General features: G+C 47.5%; 1 protein-coding gene across 4 annotated transcripts in view; it reads left to right on the forward strand.

Moving 5' to 3' along the window:
* The window catches only part of TMEM241 (transmembrane protein 241), a 121,103-nt gene extending 103,304 nt beyond the window's left edge, over positions 1-17,799 (forward strand). For all 4 annotated transcript variants that reach the window (XM_070629678.1, XM_070629680.1, XM_070629679.1 and 1 more), the window contains 2 exons: positions 5,025-5,089; positions 14,943-17,799. In XM_070629678.1, the coding sequence (XP_070485779.1) occupies positions 5,025-5,089; positions 14,943-15,003 (126 nt within the window). In that variant the 3' untranslated portion in view covers positions 15,004-17,799. The remainder of the gene's footprint in view (positions 1-5,024; positions 5,090-14,942) is intronic.
* Positions 17,800-20,091: the final 2,292 nt, after the last annotated feature.

The following is a 20,091-nucleotide window of genomic DNA, read 5'->3' on the forward strand; positions in this document are numbered from 1 at the left end:
CCAGGGAACGGTCCTTCCTCCATTCCAGCCATGAAGTTCAAGGTTGAGCAAAGTTCTTACATTGCTCTGTCTCCCAGACCACAGTCAGTTGGTCCAGGAGCCATTTGGAATCTTCCCTGACATTTTTGGACTTGGAACCAGAGAGAGCCAGTCTGAGATCCTCTCTGTGGGGCTCTTTCTAGCCCCGTGGAGGTAACTGGTCAAAACAGCGGAGATGAGGGGCAGAGAGTGTCCTCGTGGTTCTCAAGTCTTGATTTCAGCTATCCCTATATGTGAAAAGGGATTTAAAAATAAACAAATTGTGACCTTTGAAGTTAGATTACCAGCTCTGATGACCTAGTGCAGTTTTGTAAAATGCATCAGGTGCTTACTATATGTGGGTCTCTGTTGCTAGGTCCCAAACGTACAAAGATGGTCTCCCTCGGTGGGGAGACCACGCATTTCAGTCGAGTTTGGCATATACAATGGCAAAGATTTATGGAAGCTTCTAGAAGAGGTCCCCGAGCCACTCAGATGTGTGGACGGGAGCCAGGTTGAGGGAAGGTTTTCCAGAAATGGATTTTCCAAAGGTGAGTAGGAATTGTGCGAAAAGGCCTGTGAAATTATTCTAGATAGAATTTGCTGAGCAAAGGCAAGATGATAGTGTGAAGCTGTGTTTGGAAAGCTACAACCAGTTTAAGTGAGAGGCGCATGGTTGTAACAGGAGTTTCAGTGAAGGGCTTTGTATGCAGGCTGCAGTAGGCTACTTTTTTCTTGTCGTATGTATTTAAAACAACAACAGCAAAACAATAACAACAACAAGCCCAAATCTCTGATCCTCCCCCAAATGCATGACTATCTGGCAGGTTTCCACTAACAGCCACTCCTCTTTATTCTCTCTTAAACAAACAGAAAATTTGTCTTGGGATCGAAATGAATGTTTAAAAAACAAACCTGATCTGCTTCAAATACCAAAATCTGTTTCAATAACACAGAGGTTGTGACAGCCGTTGACCAAGCCAGGAAGTTCAAAGCCGTGTGCCGACACAACGCATTGAGTTCTGCTGTTGTTGGCATCCCGGGTCGGGCAGGTGCTGCCGTGGGTGGGTGAGGTCTGTGTGTGCGAAGGACGCATTCCTGAGACCACAAGACTCTGTCTTCTTTCGGGAAAAATTTATATTTAAAAAAATGGTTTTTGAAAGCAAGAACAACAGTTAGTAGTAATGGCTGCTACTCATGTCTCTTGAATGGTAAGTTCCAAGAGTAACTTGAAGTCTTTTTCATGAGCAGATTTTAGCCATTTTAAAGGCTTTTTTAAAAAAAAGTTTATGCTTTTACTGACATTCATCTCCAGAACTTTTTCATCGTCCCAAACTGAAGCTCTGTCCCCATTAAGCACTAGCTGCCCATCCCTGTTGCCCCCAGGCCCTGGTGGCCCCCATTCTACTTTCTGTGTCTGAGTTTGACCACTCTCCTTCATATAAGGGAAATCATGAAGTATTTGTCCTTCTGTGTCTGGCTTCTTTCACTTAGCATAGTGTCTTCAAGGTTCCTCCATGTCATAGCATATTGCAGAATTTCCTTCCTTTTTAAGGCTGAGTTATAGTCCATTGTATGCATTACCACATTTTGCTTATCCATTCATCCATCAGTGGACACTTGGGTTGCTTCCAACTTTTGACTATTGTGAATAATGCTGCTATGAACATGGGTTTGCAAATATTTGTTCAAAGCCCTGCTTTCAGTGGATTCTTTTTTTCAAAAAAGTTGTATGGAGCCATCTGGGCCCTTTCTTGAGTTTCTGGCTGTGAGAGAAGGCTGACCTCGGAATCAGTGCCTTGGTTCTCTTCCTCACTGCCATGAAGTAGCTGGGCTCCCGGAGCAGGTCACGCACCATCTCTGGGTCCCAGCTTCCCCACCTGAGATCTTAGGGAGTCCCTCAACCTCTCAAGTTCTGCCCCTCAGTGACTATGCCTGGGACATTCTGTACCCAGACTGGCACACTTACCCACTCCTGACTTCTATTTGCTCCTCGACAGAACTAGAAGTAGAGTGGATCTTTGGCATGAGCAGACTTTTCTTTCAAACTTCCGAGTGTTCTTGAGCAGCCCTTAAGGCCCAGGGCATATAGAAATCCGGTGCTTGCCGAGGCGTGAACGTGAAGCTCAGACATGGGGGCGTTGATGTGTGGGTGCGGGTCACTCAGTGGGTAAGTCAGGCTGGCCAGTGGCCCAGTGTCTGCCCATCAGCGAGGCGTTGTTGGCTGCTGCTTGTCCTTTCTTATGCAGTGACTTTTGGGAAGTGGTAAACTTGATGACTCTGCGTGTGTGTGTGTGTGAAGACGCCTCCAAAAAGAGAGCTGACTGCTAGGACTGGTGATGGAAGTAAGAGTGGGGAAGCCTAAGAAACTGGTGGTTCTTACTGCATAGATAAAAAGTGGCCCAGCTGACTCCACAGTAGCTCTGTCTCTGGTGCAAACAACTTCACTATACGTTCCCTCCAAAAATGAGACAAACCTAGTTGGGAAATTCTGGTGAGTGTCTCAGCCAGCAGAAAATTTGCTCATTGAGAGATAAAACTTTAGAGAAGTTGGAAAAAGCGGCTCAGGAGACAGGCAGGAGACTATCCAAACATTTCCAGGAAGCAGCAGATGGCAGAGGCACCAGTGTGGCTCCTAAACCAACCTTATTTTCAAGCAAGGGCTGGTTTGAAAATTTTAAGATGTGTTTTTCTTGGCAGAAGGTGCAGTTAATAGGAATAAGCGGGCCAGCTGTCTATCTCATGGCAGACAGGCCTCCTCCTACGCTGAATAAGCTCACGGAGGCACGGAGGCACGAGTCCCAGGCTGCGGCTGCTGCACGGCCCGTGGGAGGTGACCGCTTCACAGGGGAGACCGAAAGTCACGTGGAGCAGGCAGGCAGAGAGTAAGCAGAGGAGCTGCTCAAAGAACGCCGTGAATATATGTGTGTATCAAATCATCATGTTGTATACTTTAAATATATACAATTATATATGGCAATTATTATTCCTCGAAAAAGTTGGAAAAAAAGAAAAAAGATGTTAAAAAGGGGCAAAGGAGATGAAGACAATGGTGATGAAGAAAGGCTAGTTGAGCCCTTCATAAATTCAGCGAGGTGCTCCATTACACCAGGCTGCCAGCGCTGCTGACATCCATCAGTAGAATGGAACCTCTTCAGCGATTCCAAGAAATCCATCTCCGTTGGCACCAGCCCAGGAAATGTCCAAGGAGTTGCAAAAGGAAAGAGGGATTAACAAGGTAATTAACTTTGGTCAAGACTAAGAAGGGGGAAAAAAGGAAGTAAAAAGTAAGAATAAAATGGAAGGTGATAAAAACAGGCATAAATGAAATAAATGATATTTATCCAAACAGCTAAATACTAATGAGTTGGAAAACCAAGATGAAATACATTTTTGGCAAAACTGAAAATGGCAAACTTGAATAAAGGAGAAAGAGAAGACGTGGTTAGGGCAGTGGCTGTTAAAGGCCACCCCTACTAGAAGCTCCAGGTCCAGGGGCGTTCGAGTTGGGGTTACCTTTCACAGTACAGATCTCTTTATCTTGTATGGGAAAAGAAGGGAAGCTCAGGAACTAACTTATGTGGTTAGTAGAACCTTGTTTCCAAACCCAGACAATTGCATTGCAAGATGAAATTTTAGACTCACTTCGCTTATACCATAGATGCAAAAATCCTAAATAAAATAAAAGGAGGGTGAGAGGGTAGGACATCCTGTTCTTTAAGATAAAACCCACCATTCAACACTTTAACGGATCTCTTTCCTCTTGTCTTTTGGGTTCTGCTTTGCAATGGTCTCCCTGACCATGTTGCCTCTTCTTTTTTGTTCCTGAAGACAACACAGGCCTTTTTTGTTGTCAAGGTTTTTGCTGCAAATCAATAAAGGGAAAAAAACAGAAAGTGACCTCAAATGGGTAAACTACAGAGGTTCCAAAATTTCACAAAGTTTTTGTACTGAAGGCTCCTGGTGTATGTTTCCAGACTTCTTTTTGAGACAGTAAATGAATGAAGATGAGACTTATTAATATGCTCCTTCCGTCTGACCATCTGCTTGCTGCCTTGTTCCCAGCTGGGAGACCTGAAGAGGCCTCCAGGACAGCATATGCAGTCCCCTTGAGTGAGATAGTAGTTGACATTTCTGAGGGTGTCCAGCCTGAGTGACCCCTCCCAATGCAGCCTGCTTCTTACTTCTCATTGCAAGACAGCAAGTCCTTAGGGTGAGAGCTGTTTTGTATTCCATAATGCAGATTTCTGGAAACAAAAAACTTCTTTTCCTGAACAGACATTACATGTGTTGACAAAGTTGGGTTGTCACACACGTTCTTTGTCCCGACGTTTAGAGGCTCCATGGGAATCTGAGTCCCCTTGATGCCATTTCTAAGAGACTTTTCTGTGACTTCTAGTTCCGAGAGATGCGGGGGTGACCTCTTCCCATCTCCTTTGGCTTCTAGATATTTGCAAATAATTAGTTAATGATTTAATTGCTCCCTTCCCCAGGAAGCACCTGGTTTCTTAGAAAATGTGACATGGGCCAGAAAGACAGAGGCATTGGGACAAGAGGGGGAGACAGTGCTGCGGGGAAAGGCAGGTGGACAGAGAAGTTCTTATCTGGAGGATCTGCGAACCGGCTCATGCGCACGACTGACCTGGGGGATTCGCTCTGTGCAGCTGAGACAAGATGGAAATGCATGTTCTCACTCCGCCCCTGACCTGGAGAGAGATGAGTGAGATGCTGGCTGTGTGCCTCCTCTTTTGGAAAAGTTTGGAAGTGAAATGCTTCTTTGAAGATTCCCACCTCCAAAATAGACTAGGACCTGGTATTTTCTGCACCAAATGCTTTGCTCAGAGGCAGCACTAAATACCGGGGACTAGGAAGTGTGTGGGGAGAAGGTCATGAAGTGGAAAGAAATGTTCAAATGAGGGATCTGAACTAAGCTTGTAGAGAATGACTGGAGAAGGTCACCAAGGTCCTACAGCTCTGATGACCTCTTGTTGAAATTATTTCTGCAGGTGATCACAGCCGGTTTCTCGGTACTGCTGTTTGATACGATTCTGACCAGTGCAACTGTGGGATGGTAAGTCCTTTGCATAGAGAGAGGAAAAGCAAATTTGTTGTTTGGGTTTTATCAGGACATTAATTTTTGCTCTCAAATGTTGAAGAAAGGGTGCGTGTGTTGGCTATATATTTTATTTACGTATAAATATACATTCAGGAGAGTGCATATATCATAAATATGCAACTCCGTGAATTTTCACAAACTGAGTATACTACACCTACTAAGGCCAGCATCCACATTAAGAAACAGAACGTCACCAGTTCACCTTTCAGCCACTCATCCACACGAGAGTAACCACTATGAAACGATTTTTAACCGTTATTAAAAAGTTAACCACTTTTTAAAAAATGTATATATATCGCTATGTTTGTTTTTTTTCTTTGATCCTTCAGTTCATTTTCTCTTAGTCAAGCTCCAGATCACCCTTGTTTAGAAGCAACCATCCATTTGTTTAAAGATAGCCCTCCCTCTCCCTACCATATTTGAGCAGAGACCTGAAGGAAGTGAGGGAGTGAGCCATGGGATATTGAGGGGAACAGCAAGTGCAAAGGCCCTGAGGTGGGAGTGTGCTCAGTCTGCTTGAGCAGCAGTGTGACCAGGGCAGCATGACAAGGGGGCGATTAGTAGGAGATGAGCCTAGAGAGGTGTTTGGTGGCTGACCATGAGGAGTCTTAAAGGCCGTTGTAAGGGCTTGGCTTTACCCTGAGTGAGATGGGAAGCAATTAGAGGATTTTGAGCCACATGCTCCTATGTTAAAAACGCATCCCTCTGTCTGCTGGTTCGGGGACAGGCTATAGAGGGGAGGAAACAGAAAGACCAGATAGAGACTCTAGCAATGGTCAGGGTGCACGATGGCTGAGAGTGGGCTGCCACAGTGGAGGGGTAGGATGCCTGCAGTGTCCTGTGGGTAAAGGCGGTGGGATCTGAGAGAAAGAGAGGAGGCTGGGATGGCTCTTAGGTTTTGGGCCTGAGCCATTGCAAGAATGCAGTTGCCCTTCAGCAAGACGGGGAACATGTGTGAGGATCGGGGTTCTGCAAGGTGGGGTGGGGTTATCAGGAGTTGGGGCGGCTGAGTTACATTAAGGCTGAGGTGCTGGTGCACTCAGAGTCGAGATACCAGTAGGTGGTTGACTGACTCAGTCTAGAGGTCAGGGAGGGGAGCGCCTTTCTGTGCCGTGACCATGCCCGCCTCACAGCCGTGGGCTCCTCGCTCGCCCTGGGATGCTTTCCCCTGAGCTGTGCAGTTTCATCCCCCAGGTCTCCGCATCCAGGTGGCCGCAGGGAGGCATTCCTGGACCACACCCTGTCTAAGTCCCCCTCTGCTTCCTGTCGCCTTGCTGCCCTCCCTCCGGACGGGCCTGACACTCTTGCTTGTCCACGGTTCTGCTTGGTAGGGTCTGCCTCCTTCCTGGGAGGAAGAGCCCCCTGCAAGGCATGTGGGCTCCATGGTGGGTGCAGGAGACGGCTGGTGAAGGGTGTAAGCGGCCGGTGACTCGAGCAGGCGGCCACCTTAGAGGGATGGCTGAGGCCGCCGCGTGGGGGGTGGCTGTGGAGAGGACCCAGGATGCTGCGGCTCAGGACTCAGTGGCCTGCCATCTGCGGGGGACCGAGGAGCTAAATGGGGCAGTTGTGATGGAAACCATAGGGCACACTTCCTCGAAAAGGCCACACAGCCTTGCTCCATAGGCCTCGGAGCCCATGATTCACAAAGGGGATTTGGCCAACTAGTGACAAGGACATGTGGAGGCTGCTTGACTGTATCAGTGCCACAGCACGACTCAGCCCGACCAGCCTCAGCTTGTCCTTCAGACACAGGCCGAGGAACTCTCCGTCTGAGACAGAGGAAGCAGGTCCTTGGGCTTGTTAGGGCCATGTGCCTCTTGTGGTTCTGCTCGAGGGCCACCTAGGTGGTCGTGACCATGCTGGGAACGGAAGGAAGCCATCACGTGTGTTCCACCGCTGAACTCTCTCCGCAGACTCTGCCCACTGAAGAGCTGACCAGGTTAAGAGTTTGCTCTACTCCAGATTATTAAATGCAAACCAGTCCGTGTGATCCTTCCCGAGAGTTCGGTCGGTCATCTGCACGGGAGGCAAACGCGGTGGGGCGGGGGTGGTGGCGAGTTTCAACTGTTAAACTGCTGTTGCTCCCCTTATCAACGGCCGGGCTTTATTTGGGGGGTATATACTTCTGCATTTTTAAACCATACGGCAGTACATGCTATTTGTGAGATGTTTAAAACAATGCAGAAATGCATCGAGTAAAAATAAAGGTCTATTCTCCTCTGCTCCTGCTGTCACACTTGCCAGAAGTCACAACAGTTTGGTTTCCGGGTGAGAACAAGCGAGGTCTGGTCAGGGATGTATATGCCAAGTGAGGTGGGCTCTGTTGTCTCCAAAATGAAACCACAGCCAGTGGTGCTTGCCAAGCAAGATGAGACCCTCGTCACCCAGGAAGAGTGGAGTCCTTGCTGAGTCTTCGCCTGGCCTGCAGGCTGCTGGCCTGGTGACACACGGCTTTCCCTCCCCACGACACCGCTGCCTGGCCTGAGTACCAGTGCAGCACACTGTGGAAGACAATTCATGGTTGTTGTTGCTGCTTACTGGTCTCCTAACCTTTGTTTTAAAAAGAATGACAAGCCCCGGGCCACTTGAAGATAATGCGTATTTCCATTCCAATTTTGATATGCTGTTTGGCAGATTCCCCCACCCCAGCCCCTGGAATGGCGCTCAAAACTGAAATGCAGACAAGTTTTAGACGAGGCTTTTACATTTCTTTACCAGTGTCATGAAAAGAAAAAGCATATTGTTGCTTTTTTGCTCAAATGAGGCATAGTTCTAGGAAATCATTATTTTTCCTCATGCTGGGGATCAGAGTTGGTCCCCTCGTTTTTTGCATTTGTTCACACTTCAGACCTGTAGAATTGTCTCCTTTTGACTCAAGGACCACAGTGCCCGTTGGTGGGGGCCAGTGCTGGTGCCGGGGTGAGCCATGGCAGCCTCCCATCTCCCAGGACTTCTCGTGAAGAACCCTCCGGTGCTATCATAGCCACAGAAACAACAGCATCATTTTTAAACGTCAGTAGGAGATTCCTGCAGGATAAACATGAGGGGCAGGCCCAGGCTCTGTGGAATACCATGCTGAGGATGCTCAGGAGGTGACTTTGCATCTCATGTGGCCCCAGGCTGGAAGGAGTTCATTTAATAAACAGATATTTACGGAGGGCCTCACATGTGCCAGGAGCTGCTCCTGGATACAAGTGAAAGATCGCCGCCCCGCTGGCATCTGTAGTTGCTCATCTGCCTGCCTTAGGGCAGGTCCATATCTAAACCAGCCCATGCCAACAGAAGTGGGGCTTTTGCTCACGGCATTCAGAAAAAGGGATTTTCAACCTCTCTCAGGAGCCTCTATTGGGGGCATTTCCTACCCTAAGAAGAAAAATGGAAGGAAAAGAAAAATTAGGGAATACTCCTACACCCTCCTCTTGTTCCTTTTAGTAATAACTAACCGTTTATTGAGCAACTGCTCTGTTTCAGACATTTTTATATTAATATTATCTCTGACTTTCACAACAATCCTCCAAGTTAGCCCCATTTTAAAGATGAAGAAGCTGAGGTTCAGAATATTTAAGTGATTTTTCCTAAGATTTTATAGCTACTCGGTGATTAGACCAGGAGTCAGACCAGGTCTGCGTGTGTCCAAGGCCCCATAACTTTCTTGGACCTCCCTGGAACTGATCTGGGAAACACCAAGGATTTACCAACAGTGTAGCTAATGTCTGGTAGAAGCAGGTTGTAAGGGAGATGGAAGAGAAATTAGCCTAAATGTTCCACTTCCCATCAGTATGATCATCCGTCAGGAGCATCTGGCTGATTCAACAGCAATACAGAAGAAGCGTTACCCAGGACAAGACAGCTCTCTTTCTTGTTTAGGGACTGACATGGTGAACTAAGAATGTCCAGTGGAACATTTTTAGGAAAAAGATCTCATTGTCTCAGATTTTTAATACTATAAGCTATAGTTATATCAATCAGCTAAAAATATTTGTTGAGTGACTGCTATAAGCAAAGTATGTGGAAGCCATTAAGAAGTAGAAGACATCATCCAATCCTCAAGAGTTTTCAGGGGAAGGGGAAGTCAAAAAGATAATTTATGGGATAGGATAGTAACTGTTTGGATTCCCAATGAGTGTGGAAACAGAAGGTGGGAAAGAAGACGGGGTGATCAAGAAGGCGTAGGAACTGGCTTGAAACCGGACCTTATGCAGAAGGGAGAGGCTGGGCTGTGGGTGGAAGAGGATCTGGCCCTCCTCGCCCCAGGAAAGCAGGGAAGGATGGAGGGGCAGAGGCACTAATGGTGAGACTTAACGATTTATTACCGGAGCTGGGGCTGAACGACAGGGAGCTAAGCCTGTGCTCCCTCTGTCTTCCTCTGCGCCTGTCCTGGGAAGGCATGACACTAATGGTAGGCAGGTTAATGTCCAAAAACCCAACTGCCAAGATATCCTAGTACGTTCTTGAGACTCTTCCCCAAATTTCTATCTTAACCTTCATAGTGATCGTCTAAATTCTCGACAGTATTTCTCTTTCTTACAAATAAGCCTTCATCAGTTGTATTTTCTACAGAATTTAAAAATGAACCACAAAAACCCAGGTATGGAACGGAGTGTGAGGGGTCAGAGTGACATGGCTCTCCAGTGGGGAGGAAATGCTAAGTCTGCACGTTACAGCACCCGCCAGTGAGAGGCCGTGTCTCCGGCCTGTCTCACATCCTGTGAACGCTGTGGTATGCCCTGAACAGAATGGAAAGAAAGGTTGTGTGTACCCAAATCAAGGAAACAGCGTGTGTGATTATTGTAAAAGGAAGCTTGACTTTGGAATTTCCTGATTTTTGAGAACTCTTGAGTTTAAGGATGGTGTGTTTTCAGCCTCAAAGAATTTTCCAACCACAAAGTGAACCACCAGAAGAGGAGTGTCAGACTGTTTCACGTTTTCTGTCTTTTGCACAGAGCTGGCCTGCACTGTCCAGAGACTGGGTGTGTTCAAGCTGTGCCTGAGTGACCAGCTCTCAGATCCCGGGCAGGGCCGAGGCTGCTCTCTGTCTGGTGGGCGCGTTTGCTGATCAGAAGTCACAAAGGGCAGGGGCTGCAGGCCTGTTTTGTTTGGACCTACTGGGTTTGCCTGTATAGTTATCGTTTCTTGTTTTTTGCTTTTCAAATTTTAAATTAGTCAACATTTAGAAATCAGTTGATTTCCCCATAAAAGGCTGGATTTCCAGATTTTTTTGAAAACGTGGAACAGCTGTTATGTTGGGCCTGTACTTCCACACAGCAGCAGTTGCTGGAATGGATAGAGGCTGCCCCTTCACGTGAGCGTGGGATCTCCAAGTCAGCACGGCCTCCACTGCTCCAGGCTGGCTGAGACCAGAGGACCCTGTATCGGCTGACATCCTTGCAGCCATTTGCTTGCATATTCATTCATTCCACCAAATGTGCTTGCTGGGCTCTGAGGCTACAGACACAGTGCACGGCCCCAGCGAGGTCACCATCTAGAAGATGAGTGCACATGTCATTGGCCACTTTCCTGGGTGGGCAGCAGCTTAGCTGCACAGAACAGGTGAAGAGCAACCGCTTAACTGCACGCCATCTGAAGGAGGGTTTCTCACCCTCAGCACCGTTGACATCTTGGGCCAGATAATTCTTTGTTGTCGGGGGCTGTCCTGTGCCTTGTAGGATTTTTAGCAGCAAACCTGAACCCCACCCAACTAGATGCCAGTAGCACCCCCCTCAGTTTTAACAACCAAAAATGTCTTCAGACATTGCCAAACATCTCCTCGGGGCCAAAACCGCCCCAGTTGGGAAGCACGGATCTAAAGGTTTGTGTTGGTTAGTGGAGAAAACGCTTTTGAAAGTGGTCTGAAATTTGGAATTTCAGCAAGATCTTCAGAAACTTGCTTATCTCCTAATTAGAGATTTGGATCAGCTGGAGCGTCAGGTCTTCTGCAGCCTCGCCTACCCCCTCTGTGTACAGCTTTCAGCGCCCACCCCACTGAGCAGCAGGGAGGCGTGCACGCCAAGTCTACCTGCGGCCATGAGCAACTCCAGGAGAGGAGCCACATCATTCACCTTCGTGTCGGCCCAGCACCAAGAGCCTGCGGAACACGTGAGGAGCCAGCCTTCTATACGTGTTCCCGACAAAAATTATAAACCTAAGTACCCTACGTTGGTCAACTTTTAAAGTCTCTAACTAAAAGCAATTGTTCTTGTCCAGCTAATTATCTTGTTTTTAATTATAAAACAGTCTACTGCAAGCCCAGGAATTTATCCAGATTTATTTAATTATTCATTTTTTAATTAACAGGGTTTTATGGTATATATCGATATGAATTCCCTCTATTCCAAAATTTCAGCAAAAGGGATTTGACACATACAGAAGAAAGAGTTTGAACTGTGAGCGGTGTCCTTGTTGCATAGCATTAGTTGTGGGTGACGCCTTCTCTTGGAATCCTTTTTAGTAGGAGAGGCACTCTTCTCTTTGGAATGGTTTAGGGACAAGGAGAGAAAGGAATAATCAAAACACAACCTCTTTGTTCTTAGGATTCCGTGATCAACTTCTCGCCTTTTCCAGTCATTCACTGAGCCTGCCACTGATCGTGGGACCGACAGAAGCATTGCTTGAACTTGATCCTCACACTAACCTCACTAAAACCAAGAGTCTCTAGAAAATGACTTTATGTCACCTTCGAGTAAAGATATCTTATGCCTTTACTTTTAGAGAGCTTCCTAGAGACTGCCCAAGTCTATTTATAGGAAGAATGAATTTAGGGGTGAAGGAAGAACTTCCCCCAACACACCCCAAAATGCATCTGTGCTCTCAGTGTCTGAAACTTACCAGTTTCTATTTGAATCAAAAATTTGAAACCTTCTCTTTCAGATGCTAAGAAGGGCCTTCTAAATGACTATTGCTCATTACCTCTCCCCACCGAGGAGTTTGTCGGATTGTGAACTGTCACTCAGCAAGTCCCCAAGGGAATGGTACATTAGGCAGATACGTTTTGATGAGGAAAAGAGAAGAGAACAAAAATAGTTTGGAATCAAGATGGGAAAAGAGGGGGCAGGGATAAGAATCCCATCGCCCATGGAGTAAGTGTGTATTGGCTGCTGCGTGAAGTGCTGGGCCTACAGCCGGGAAAAGGAGGCCATCTCTGTCCTACGTCTAGTGAGTTCAATAGGAGTTTGTTGAATGACCAGTAATAGATGTAAAATTGAGATGGGAGGGGAGGAAAGAAAAGGACTGGAGAGACGCTGAAAATGAACCCCTGGAGGAGAAGCTAGAGATGACTATTTCTGGCTGGGTCTGCTGTGCAATCTGATGTTTATGCCTTAGTTACTTGAAGTTTGCTCGTTTCAGGAATGATGGGGATTACAAGATTTGCAAACAGTTCAGTAAAGCTCTGCCTTAAATAGTTGTAATGCTATTAAGATTCCTGCACCCCATGTCAGCTTCTCCTGCTGTTTAGAAAACAGCATCAAAGCCCCCCTCCCTGGCTCTCTTAACCGTAAACTGAACCAAGGATTGTTTTCATGTTAGCATTCACAAGCTGCTTTGGTGTTTCAGAAAATAGCTAAGCCAAAGGGATGAAATGCCAGGTTATTACACTTCAGCATTGTTCTAAGACTGTGGGAGTAAAAGTGGCAAAGAGCCGCCCGATACCCTGTTCTTCTCCCTGGTGATTAAGGAGGATTAGTGGAAACTGTAGAAATTATGGAGCCCCGGTTACATTTGTGGAAATAAAACCCTCCCAAACTGAAAGCTCTGTGCAGCCCTTGCATTGGCTCATGGCTGCTCTGCACTTGCCCAGGTGTTTAAGAAGATAGTGTATGCCTTCTTTAACGGATACTAAAGGGAACAGCAAATCTGCTTAAAAGGAAAAGCTGCATCTTTAGAGGTGAGCCTGTGTATGAAAAGAATGGCTTCCCTTCACAGGCATTCTGCATCCAAAGAGAAGAGGCAACAGAACCCTCCAGAGTCTGGGTCCTGAACTAGAAAAGGGACAAGCACAAATAGGTCATGTTTCAAAACATGGTCTTTTGGAACTTGGACCCCAGTTTCTCACAGAAACAATCCTATAAATGATGATTACAGATCTAGGAAAATCTTAAAATTAATTTGGTTTAAATGTAGACACTAATTTCAGCTACGTTATTATGAGTTAAATTTGCATCAAAGAGAATCCATTGATTTATTGGCACTGTTTATAATATTTCTGTAGGAAAGAGGAAAGTACATTCCAACTTGGAGTTTAAGACATTAGGCATACATGTCCCCGCTGCCCTTCTCCTTTCCAGCCCAGCTGTTAGCCCATGTAGGGGACGTCCTCCCAGCCCCCGCCCCCAGTGACTGGCTCCTTGACTAGTGCCCCTCTCTGCCTGTACCTAGAGGCCTGTAGTCACCAGGGAGAGGAGATGACGGTGGTTCAGGGGATTTTCTCACTCTCTAGGGTTGACAGGTGGGTGATGAAGAAGTCGATTTGTTCTTCGTTGCTCTAGAAAGCAGAACTTGGACTCACAGGTGAGGTTGTAAGAAGCAGCTGTTGGGTCAGTATGAGGAAGTGCTTCCTCCCGGAGGAAGGAACCTTGTGCCCAGGGCCTTCCACAAGTAAGATGCCCATCGATGCTCGGATCCCATGGCTAGAGCTGCTCAACAGTGGGACAGGCTTGCTTTGCAAACAGGATGTGCCCCTCACTAGAAGCCTTCAAGTGGAGGTTGGGCAGGCAGCCAGCTGTGAGGGCCACTGAGGAAGGGATTGCTGTTCTGGGAGGGCAGTCGACTAGGAAATAATCGTATTTTATATATTGTCAATTATAGGCCAAGCACAGCGGGAGATTGCTTCAGGTGTATCCTTCTAAGCCTCACAGAGGCTGTTAGATGTGATCATCTTCCACGGTATGGATGAGGAAACTGAAGTAGAATAACACACACGGGATTATGAAGCTAATAAATTCCCGAGTCACAATCTGAACTCAGCTTATGGTTTTTATATTCTCACACTTAGTCAATTCATTCCTGTGTTAAAAGTGGTAAATGCTACAAATGACCTATATGTCAGAGTCACCCACATAAGTGACATTTCTCACTGGGAGTATAATGTGCACAGTTTATGTGTGTTTCATATATGTTAGAACTATGCTAGATACATGTTAGAAATAGAAAGGTGCCGTGGCCTGAATGTGTGTGTGTTGTGTGTGAGTATATAGGAGGATTGGGATATTGGGTGGGGAGATAGGAGAAGAAAGGAAGAAAAGGGTAGAATTGAGAGGGCTCTTGGCACCTCTGAACAAGAGCATTTCGTCATCAGGAACCACCCCCATCATAATCCTTTATTGGTGGCCCATCCCAGTCCCCAGAAGTGCTTTTTGGGAAGAATGACACGGGATTCAGACAGACAGCAGATTGCCTACTGAGAACTCTAAAATAGAAAATGTGCAGACCTTTGGATGTATTAAATTTGAAAATAGTCAACTCCTCTTTTTCTCACAGTCCTCGGTTCTCCCACTACTTTTTCATTTTCAAATCACAAGCCATATTTCTTCCTGCTCTGGTGGAAAATTCATAATTCCCCATTTGTGTTTTTTCATTTTTATATGTTTGGTTGGTCTAAATGAAATGAAAGGATTCAGTGACGGTCACCTTAATAATTGTGAGATTATGGATCCCTGGGCCTGCCCTCGGAGCCCGGCTATCTGGGTGCGGAGTGCGAGTCCCAGCTGCAGAATGAGGGGCATCCCTGGCCGCCGGGTGTGGGCGCCGGGCGGCTCAGTGGTCCATCCTGGCTCGAGGGATGGGAAAGCTGACCTCTTCCCGTGTTTTGCAGCCTCCTGCTCGGCGGACTCGGAGAGGCCTTGTTGGTTTTCTCAGAGCGGAAGGGCAGCTAAAGACCATGCGACCTGCACGAAAGGAGCCTCCTGGGCTGCCCACCGGGAACACAGCCCCTGCGCTCCCAGCTCCCTCTCGGGGGTCAGGAGAGCAAGGACGTGAGCGCGGCCAGCGCTTCTCACTGCGACAGAGAGGACTTTCTGGGGTCTCGGGGCCGCTGCAGAGAATGGACTGTGCTGTGTCTCCCCACTCTGAGAGGTTCGCTCGGCGCTGCTGATGGTGCTGTTCCCGGTTGTGCAGAAAGAGACGCAGGATTTCCCCTGTAGGGGGTGCTGGCTCCGCCCACCGGGGTTGACAAGCCGCCTCCTCATTAACACCCTTCACCAAACCTGCTCTCACCACGTGGTAGGGGCCCAAGGTATTTTGTTGCATTTTTGTTTGTGTTTTTACATCTTTGGAGACTCTGGGGACGTCCTTTCTCAGCTCCCGGGCTGGCTGGCCGAGGGCCCGCACGAGCCACTGAGGAGCACAGGGCTTCCACGGGGCACGGGGGGAGGTGGCAGTTGCGTGGGAGTTCTGGGCCAAGTGGGAAGCCAGCAAGGGCACTGTTACTCCAGACTGAGTGCTGCAGGCTTTTTGTTTGTGTGTTGTGTTGAATTCTGCACACTCTTGTGCCCACCGCTGGTTGACTCGGTCCTAGAAATCACCAAGAGAGAGATGGGTTCTGAGCACTGCTGGACGTCCCCCCGGGCAGGGAAGAAGACAAAGCGCAGCACGTCTGTGTGCGCACAGCACACACATTTGTCTTCATACTCCTTCCAGCTTTTAATCCGTTTAGTTCCCTGATATCTCAGAGGAGATTTCCAACCATTGAACACTGAAGTATATTTTTCAGGCCGGGTTAAAAATTGGATTAAAACTCTAAACCTTGCACTATGGGAGTCAAAAGAAATGAATTTGCACGAAACGGTCATTCGATTCTGAACCCACAATGAGAATTTAAGAAAATAAGGTCTAACTCCAAATATTTCTGCTCATAATAGGTTTTTGAATACCTTACCACGCTGCCAGGCGTCAGTTTTGGTTGTTTTGGGAGGTAGGAGGTAATGAAGTCCGGTAAGACTTCTGTAGGCAGGCAGTCAGGCCCTGCGGTGTCGGACACCCACGTCCCTGAGAGAGAACGTCTTCAGCATCTGGGAAATGAGCCTTTGTGTTCTTGGCCCTGTGAAGAATAAGGTCAGCTCGGTCAGTGGCCATTCTTTCTGCATATTTTCTCCAACTTGTTGAAAAAGTCTGGCACTTGAGTACCTGAAATTCATTTCCTGTCGTTTCATGGTCTCTGCTTGTCGTTGAAGGTAGAGATGTTCTGAGTGACCTTCACACGTAGATAGTTTCGATTTGCTTTTGTTCTTCATCCGGGATGTTAAACTTTCTATAGACTGAGGATCAAATAGAAAATCTAGGTTTATAATTTTCCGTATTCTTTTACTTCCCCCAAACTCTCTATACAACTGAGGCCAGTTCTTTTCCATTTGTGGGAAGTGGCATCTGTCCAAATGTCACCTCGTGTGTGTCTTTCCAAGTGCCATTTAAGCAAATGGAGATTCCTGAGGCTGGAAAGAACAGTGTGCAGCTAACAAGCCCAGTCCCCTGTTTCCAGCAAGACTGACCTGAAAAACTTTTGCTGAAAAACTACAGACCATTTTTTTTAAAAAGAATCTCTGGAGGGGCCGGCCCAGTGGCGCAGCGGTTAAGTGCACATGTTCCACTTCGGTGGCCCAGGGTTCACCGGTTCGGATCCCGGGTGCAGACATGGCACTGTTTGGCACGCCATGCTGTGGTAGGCGTCCCACATATAAAGTAGAAGAAGATGGGCATGGATGTTAGCTCAGGGCCAGTCTTCCTCAGCAAAAAGAGGAGGATTGGCAGCACTTAGCTCAGGGCTAATCTTCCTCAAAAAAAAAAAAGAATCTCTAGGAAGGGTTTTTTGTTTTTGTATGTTTCATTTTTTTTAAATCCTATTCCAGAGTTCCCTTGTTTCTTAAATCTCAGGTCCTTCAGCTTCCACCTGTTCCGTCCATTTTCTTCAAGCTTCACCCACCACCTTTTATGCCCAAGTTCACACGCTCAGCTCTGAATGTGGGGCGAGCCCAGAGGTCTGCACATCGAGGGGCTGGCCCAGATCACAGCAGCCCCTTGAGCTCTCACTTTCCGTGGCGCTCAGGGCCCCAGAGCCCCGGGCGGGAACCTCCAGGTGACCCCAGCACTCCCTTTTACCCAAAATGGCCCGTTTGGTCATGTCCTGTCTGGGTCCTGGTTACCTTAGGCTTTGCTGGCCCCACATCAAAGCCAGAGTGTTTTGGTTTTTTTTTAAATTTTACAAATAAAGAATACACTTTCTGTCAAGAGAGGCCCAGTTCTATATGATTGTGTGTTATTACTAATCTACTACGGATACAAAGAAAAATAAACCATTTATTTTCTTGGTAATTTGCCTTCCTTTGTCTTCAACCCCAGCTAGAGAGTATTGCAGAAAAGGTTGCTATCCTTGGGGAGGGTGTTCTTACATCTTCTACCAACATCCAGGCCAGTTAGCTCTGAACAGAGCAGGGCTAGCCAGCTCCTTCTAGACGTGCACTGTCCACTAGGATAACCACAGTCACAGGAGGCTCCGGAGCTCTGAAATGAGATGGATGGGTCCAGATCCAGATGAGCTGGAAGCATAAGTCCACACCGATTTTGAAGATTTTGTATTAAAAAAAGGATGTGAAATATCTCATAATACTTTTTTCTTGATTTCAGGTTGAAATGATATTTTTGATACATTGGTTAAATAAAACATATTATCAAAATTTCTCCTGTTTCTTTATCCCTTTTTTAATGAGGCTACCAGAAAATTGTAGTTTCTGCATTTGGCTCGCCAGCGTTCCTGTTGGTCAGAGCCAGTCTAGAGCAGGTCGTCTGCACGGGACCCAGGGAAGTGGCAGAGGAGAGGGGTGTTGGCAGCAGCTGCTGGGGTTACCAACCCAGGAATAATATCTGAGACCATTAGTTACCGAGTGCTTCTTACATGCCACGCCCTGTGCTAGGTACTTTCTGTGCATCTTGTCATTTAGTCTTCTCAATCATGGGGCAGCAACTGTCTCCCCCATTTACCAATGAGCTTCAGAGAGATTCAGTAACTTTTCCAGGGCCACCCAGCTATGACCAAGTCCCAGGTCTTTCTGACTAAGCCCGTTCTTTTCATCTTCACCTTGGAGAGTTCTATTGAGAAGGAGATATGAAACCCCACATTTTACGGGGGATTGTCAGAAGTGCTTAGATGTGGATTCCTAACATCTGTGAGGTCATTTGTGACTTTCTCCCTGGAGGCAACCTTCCCTCCCTTTGCCAAAGGGCAAGGTCTGTGGCCTGAGTCCCAGCTGCCTTCCCAGCGTGTGCCAGCCCCTCCCACCACCTTTGCCCTTGGTTGTGTCTGAGATCCACCCTTTGTAGGGTTGGAGCAACCAGGAGCACCTTGGGAATCGTGCTGCTGTCACCTGAATGATGACTCTAAATGTCTCCAGAACAACCAGCCACTGTGGAATTCTCAGGCCCGGTTTCTCAGGGGTCAGCATGTTCAGATGGCTGAGCGCTTTGAAGGTTGAAGAAGCCTGGGTGACAGTGCCAGGAGAGGACACCCTTCTCTTCACCAGGTCCGCAGGCCCAAAAAAGAGCACAGTCAGGGCTCTGGATGAAAAACTAAGCATGTAAGAATACGATATATGGTTAGTGATGCTTGGAACATGGTATCTTTCTTGAGCAGTTGCCGTGGACAAAGAATTGGAAGAGAATATGGAATCAGCTGGAGGTTCAAGTGGTGGGGACTCTTTTGGGGTCAGTGTCCTTTGCTGCTTGTTCTGGGGAAAGCAAGTCAGAGGTATGAGGCTCTTGGGCTTCTCCTGCCACCACCCAGCATCCCTGGCTGCAGGCTCTGTCCCTCAGCCCAGCCCCGAGGGAGGCGGTGGTGGCTCTTTCCAGAGATGCCCCCACCACTACCCCAATGGTATTCACGCCCCAGTGTAGGTCCTGTCCCTTTCTCTTGAATCTGGGCTGGCTCTGTGACTTGCTTATTGCCAATGGAATGTGGTAGAAGCAAGGCTACACGACTTCCACGTCAAAAGCAGCCTTGCAGTGGCTGCCTTGGTCTTCTGGAACAGCCTCTGGGAGCCCTGAGCTGCTGTGTAGAAGTCCAACTACCTGAGGCTGCCGTGCTGGAGAGACCTGCTACAGGTGCTCCAGTAGACACTCGCCACCAAGCCCAGCCTGCTTGCCACCAGGCCACCGGACAGTGAGGGAAGCTGTTCTGGACCTTCTGCAATGGCCCATCTACCAGCTGAATGCTGTCAAGTGACCTCAGTCAGGGTCACGCAGGGCAGAAGGATCACCCAGCTGTGCAGTGCCTGCATGAACTCCTGACCACGAAACCATGAGACACGGTAAGTGTTTTAAGCCACTAAGTTTGGGGAAGATTTGTCACACGGTAATGGATGATACAGGAGAGGCTCTCGAGTTCTGTTCTTCTCAGGTGGATCCAACCTGAGCTCTTGTCCCAGGAGAACCAGTCCCTGCTGCAGCTGCCCCTCAGCCCCAGAGATGCCCTGGAGGAGGGCCCTGGCTGACTGTCCAGGGCTTGCCTGGACCCCCATTACAGGGCAGGATCTGTACCTTTGGGTCAAAGTATCTCATTTACTCATTCATTCATTCATTCAAAAGATACTGAGAGCCCCTGTGTGCCAGGCTGTGTTTTGGGCTCTGTGGAGATAACAATGAACAAGACAAGTTCCTCTGAAGCTTACTTTCTAGTGATAGAAACAGATAATAGACAAGTAGATAATAGAATTTCAGAGAGAGAGAGAGCTAAGTGCTTTTAAGAAAATAAAGCCAAGAAGGGAAATACAGACTCTTCTGAGCATCTGATAAAAAGTAAGGAATTTCTCTTCCAAAATGTACGGTATCACACACACACACACAATTTAGCATGTAATTGGGGGGAATTTATTCTCCCTGAAGTCCATCTCTTGGATCTCTGGGGGCTATGGATTCCAGGTTAAGAACAACTGAGAGAGAACCGCTGTGGGGGACACAGGTGAAGTCAAGGATCCCCA

The sequence above is a fragment of the Equus przewalskii genome, chromosome 7, assembly GCF_037783145.1.
Source record: "Equus przewalskii isolate Varuska chromosome 7, EquPr2, whole genome shotgun sequence".
Lineage (NCBI taxonomy): Eukaryota > Metazoa > Chordata > Mammalia > Perissodactyla > Equidae > Equus > Equus przewalskii.